Raw genomic sequence first — 5168 nt, forward strand, 5'->3', positions numbered from 1 at the left:
TTGAAGTTGATTCGCTTCCTCCTTTCCATTCATAATCGTGTGCAGCAACAACCTCTTCTGGTAAGTAGATAAGGTGATCATTTGTGAGCACATTCACCATTCTAACACATTTTTCCCAACCATCAATATTCATTTCTTTATTATGCTGTAATTATCTAACTAACTTCTCTGCTGAACTCCGCCTTCCAGGAAGTGAATTGGCCTACATTTCGAAGTGTAAGTTGTTTGTGCTTACATTCGACTTGAGTGGCCTTTTAAGCTTTTAAACTATTTGTCTTCATTTTAGTCGTGTATACACTTCCAATGGTGCTGATGCTCCTGAAAGGTTAACTGGTTGAACATACTGACGTCCGAAACAAATGAAGAAATAAGCCGAAGTGAACAAAGCCCAAGAGCCGCATGATTTGCTGTGTTCTAACTTCTTCTGTGTTAATTTCCTACTTTTCATGCCTGTTGACAATATTTCTCATTGCCTGCTACAGTTCTCATGATAATTCTACTTCAAGCCCATACCAGCACTTCAGCATCACCCTTTACCTTCCATTATCAATAAATTTGTTGTTGTTTATTGAATCTCGGATCCTGCCAGTTTTAAAAATTCTAAAATGATTTTTGATTCACTAAATGCAATTTGCTTGAATTAATCTATTTATACTTTTCCATGTCAAAGCGAAACGTATCGCCCATACCAGTCATGAGACAGTTGATGGACAAATAATTTGCCAGCAGTGCATTTTGGGCACTTGAAAAATTGGGCAGAGTGGAACAACTTCACAGGCTGTGATCATCTGCAAATGTAGCCGGGACGCCTTGGCATGTCTTTCTTGACCTTCGTAGTTGCGGGTAGCGAAACGTATTCTGCCATCAAGCGAGTTGAAACTCATAAGACGCATCAACAATTTAACCAGATTCCTCCAGTCAAAACATATTTGTTCAGCAGATTATGTCATCGCACGGCATTGCAGTAAAACGCACGTAAATGCGTCGTGAGGACAGGTTTTGGGCAAACTGTTCAATTAAAAAGCGGCAAGATTTTATGCGCTGCCTTTAATTATGGCGTAAGGTGGTCGTGCGCAGAGTGGCTGGCATAAGGCTTGAGCATTCATTCACCAGTGTTCAACAGCTGCACAGATGTGGGACCAGTGATTTGATGGTGCCAATATTGTAAGGTAACAATGAATGCGAAGCAGGCACACATTCCACCTTCTCACTCGTCTTCATGGACACACTGTCAAGTGAATTTGAGGACTGGTGCATGCTTGGGCTGATTGGGTGAGAGAGGACGATGAACCGTGTCCCATTACATGCCTCTTTGAATGAGACTAGGCTTGGAATAAGCTTTCCTAATAAGGACTGTCATTTTGTGGCATTCGCACTGTCGCGAACGTCCTCTGACCCTAACCCATGAAATGAATAGTGTCGAGGACAATAATGCTAAATAACGTCCTTACCTGATGCGTCCATATTTCGCTTCACCAGCCCTATTGCAACTGTCTCTCTAAGCCACAATGCACAGCGTGTTCTCCTGACCAGAGAACCCGCACCGTAACAGACATGAGTGGGGCAAATATCCATCATATCAACAAATTGCTCTCCTTCAAATTGGCTTGCAGAAGTTTGACTGAACTATCAGACTAAGCATGCAAGTGAATGTTGGCATAAAGGTTAAGCAATTGGCTGTTTTTACCTTCCAAATTGAAAGTCACCGTGTTCGGATGCACGCTAACTCACTCTGGTGAATGTCACCAGGTAAACAATGCAAAGCACAGTTCATTTGGTGTTCTTTCCACTAACTAGTCAATTCAAATAAATACCCTCATGACTACACGTAGAGCGTCTTTAATTATGGCAGTGGCTTTCCAACGGCGTTACCATAGTTGACTTCTTCCGTATCAAAGAGTGCGACAATGATGGGTGATTGATTCCCGTGGCTGTAACACTGGACAAGCGCGACGTCCAGTAGCTTGGGCGTATTCACGTGACATTTGGTGGTATCTGAGGCTTTAACATGCTGAACATGCTGGAAAACGTCGCGGGAATTAATAGGAGACTTCAGTAGCATATAAATGCATTGTAAGGACAGATTTTGTGCCAACTGTTCAATTAGGCAGCGGCATTCTTTTTGCGTATTGTCATTAAATAGGGCTTAAGATGCTTGCGGGTTGTGTGCACCTGAATGCAGTAACCAGGCTACAATTGTTGTGCCAGACATTTACAACACATCAACTGGTGCTCTCAGTAGGTGTTGCCTGGTTGGTCACTAATTAGGTGGGTGGACTGACTTGCAGTGTGCTGTGAACCAGCTTTGCCAGCCGACACACCAAATCAAACACGTGAGAATGTACCCACCCATGCCTCATGGCTCAACACTCCAGATCGTTAGAGCACAACCAAATGTATGCCTACTTTTGTTACAGTGACATCAATCTAGTATGAATGTCTCGAGACATATCAGTCTCGCAAGCATTCATTTTAGAAGGATTTCTTTGATGCCACGTGCTCCTAAGATAATAATTGATGTACTTTCACATCTTTGTATTGAATACACCCAAAAGTAACTGCAATATAGTTGGACGTTGTTGTGCAACTTTGCTGTAAGTACTGATCCTAAACATTTACAGCCAATGCATCCCTCCATCCCCAATGCAGATCAGTAATAGAAGGGAACCACGAATATTGCATCTCAGCTAAGATGCATTGGTGTTGTTGGCATCAAGTATCTTCTCACATGCATGAACATTCAAAGAAATCAGGTTACAATTTCGTGGTCGGTAGCTTAAGCACCAGTCAATTTGTAATGGTTAAAGTGGTGATATGACTGTGGCGATCGCCAAGCAGGAAGCTAAGGAGAAGAGGATAAATTTTGTGATTTGATGTTCTTGTTAAAATATGGGAACCAAGTAGTGGTATTCAAGCAATGCCAATAGCCACTTAATATTACGGTACAGTAATAGTGCATGCTCTTCGCACTGCTTCGGCCGATTACGACTTGGTCGATGCCGTTGCTCAAAATAATCATTGGAAGAAGTGAATGTTTGTACATTTTAACCAGGTCGGCAGAACCACCTTAGGTAAAGAAGGATTTCCTTAGCATATAATGGTTGAGAAGACATAGGCAGCGGTATTGAATTAGTGTAAATATGCATTCGATGCGAAGATGACTGCTCTCCTTTGTAACTTAACTACTACCTACACTGTGATCAAGAATAAACGCAAAATTGTTTTATGAATAGCTTGGTTTGCAATGCAAATTGTGTATTTAGTATGATAGGCGCGCTTAAGAATTGCAAGATAATGGTAAATTGCTTTTAATCTCCCAAAATGAATACGTTTATGAAAAGAATTTCAATTGCTAAAATTTAATTTAAATGAACATTGCAAATATTTTTACAGGCTTTTTTACTGCTTTGCTCATTTAATTTAAATTGTTGAAGTGCTAAGTCCATGAATAGGTGCACCCGCCATTTAGCCTGTGGTTTACCGACCCATGCTTTCGCGCTACCCGTGTTGATTTGTTCCCAAAAGCAGGTCCATTTACAAATAAGACTCTGTTCGACTGCTCGTGACCCATCACTAGGCCAAGCGGCACTTAATTGTTGCTATTCGCCAAATGCATCTTTTCCAGCCCTTCGTCTTCACCAAATACCACAGGTTAGGAAAACGTGACTTGTACTCCAAGAAAGGGCTATTTCATTATTTATGGTAGGTTTTGGTAGGTACAAGCGTGCTTTTGTCATTATTATCGATGGTCAGGAAGTGGTTTGAGTCCAGCAGGCAGTCATTCGTTGGACATGCCCTCGCAGCACGCCTTCGCATTGTCCACTCAAAATATTCTTGAGATCTTGCCATGCGTCTTCATTATTCTAATTACTAGAATACTGCTGTTTCCGAATTTGTAAAATTGACGGTGATTGCGCGTCAATCATCGGTGCAACTTATTTGTCTCAAGATGAAATTTAACCTACCTGAAGCTGGCATGTTTCTAAAGGAAAATCCGACCGGTTAGTTTGACTGCTATTTCGTCCACAATATTTGCCATTTCTTACAAGTTCGCCATTACACAGTCATGTCCACTTTCACCGGCAAATTGTAGCGCTAATGATGGGGTCAATAGTTTTGCCGAACTCTATCGAGTTGGAACGTTCGTTCAAATAGCCGAGTGAGATGATGTGAGTACGAAGATTGGCATGCTCGTAATTGGCCACCGCAGGTGGGTGTGATTGCGTCAGTTCATCTTTAGTTTTCGTTTTGTTGTTGAATAACTGCCTTCATGGCATTTGTAGGATCCAAATCGTGAAGGTGGTTCCTGTCATTGCAGCTGATGCCAATGTTGATCCGATGTTCGGTGATGGGAAACCACGTGAGTGAGTTATTCATTAGCTTCTGCCTTGTTCTTTTCTTTTCGTTGTAAAGCATTGACTTAAAGATAAGGGCCTTGGTAGGACTGGTGTGTTTGCTGCTCATTTTCTTTGTCATTTGTTTAGGGCAACAGCCGCATTTGTTGTTGGCTGGTTGGCCAATATTGAAAGCTTGTGATGTCCCCATTTCGAGCTATGGCCACTTTACTCGTCCCTTTTCTGGCATCGTGTGACCCCCGGTTTGAAAAAAGACACATCAGCCTTGTACTGTGACAAATTTGTGGATGTTTTGTGCTCTTCACATCCTATAAGTAAAGTGGGATTTGCTGATTCCTCAGAGATTTTCAATCACTTCTTGATTTTATACTCCTTTTCTCGCACTTTGATCCATTGCAGAGAACATGGTCGTACTAATAAAGTGAATTGAATACAAAGTGAATTTAAATGCAGCCTGCCTGTCCATGGGCTCAGCCGCTGTTACGCACACTACCGTACTTCAGCGAAGGAATGTGGTGCACTTGCATCGCAACGAAGCAGTGTTCGATTTGGTTTAGTGAATGTTGATGGGATTTGTCTAAGACCTCCACTCATTTCTGTTGCTCAGTTATCTATATGGCCTTTTTCCTGCTTTAGTGAATTAAGAGGAAGTGTGAGCAGCGAGAAGACTTCGTAAACCCGTTGTTTGTGTGACGTGTTGTATGTGTTGATGGGGCTTGCTTACCATATTTTCCTTTCGCAAACTGCATTGCTCCATATTGCTTAACCTCTCGTCGCTAATGTTACTGGAGATTGTCAGATTTTGTTGTGTGA

At 41.9% G+C, this 5168-nt stretch overlaps 1 protein-coding gene across 1 annotated transcript; it reads left to right on the forward strand. All coding sequences in view use genetic code 11, as the record gives it.

The window, feature by feature from the left end:
* Positions 1 to 4187: 4187 nt before the first annotated feature.
* Positions 4188 to 4591, forward strand: EGR_00003 (hypothetical protein; the record flags this gene model as incomplete). Its single annotated transcript, XM_024489252.1, has 3 exons — positions 4188 to 4210; positions 4284 to 4360; positions 4485 to 4591. 3 exons carry the CDS (start codon positions 4188 to 4190, stop codon positions 4589 to 4591), a joined length of 207 nt encoding a protein of 68 aa, XP_024355930.1.
* Positions 4592 to 5168: the final 577 nt, after the last annotated feature.

Source organism: Echinococcus granulosus, assembly GCF_000524195.1.
Source record: "Echinococcus granulosus chromosome Unknown EG_S00001, whole genome shotgun sequence".
Classification (NCBI taxonomy): Eukaryota; Metazoa; Platyhelminthes; class Cestoda; order Cyclophyllidea; family Taeniidae; genus Echinococcus; species Echinococcus granulosus.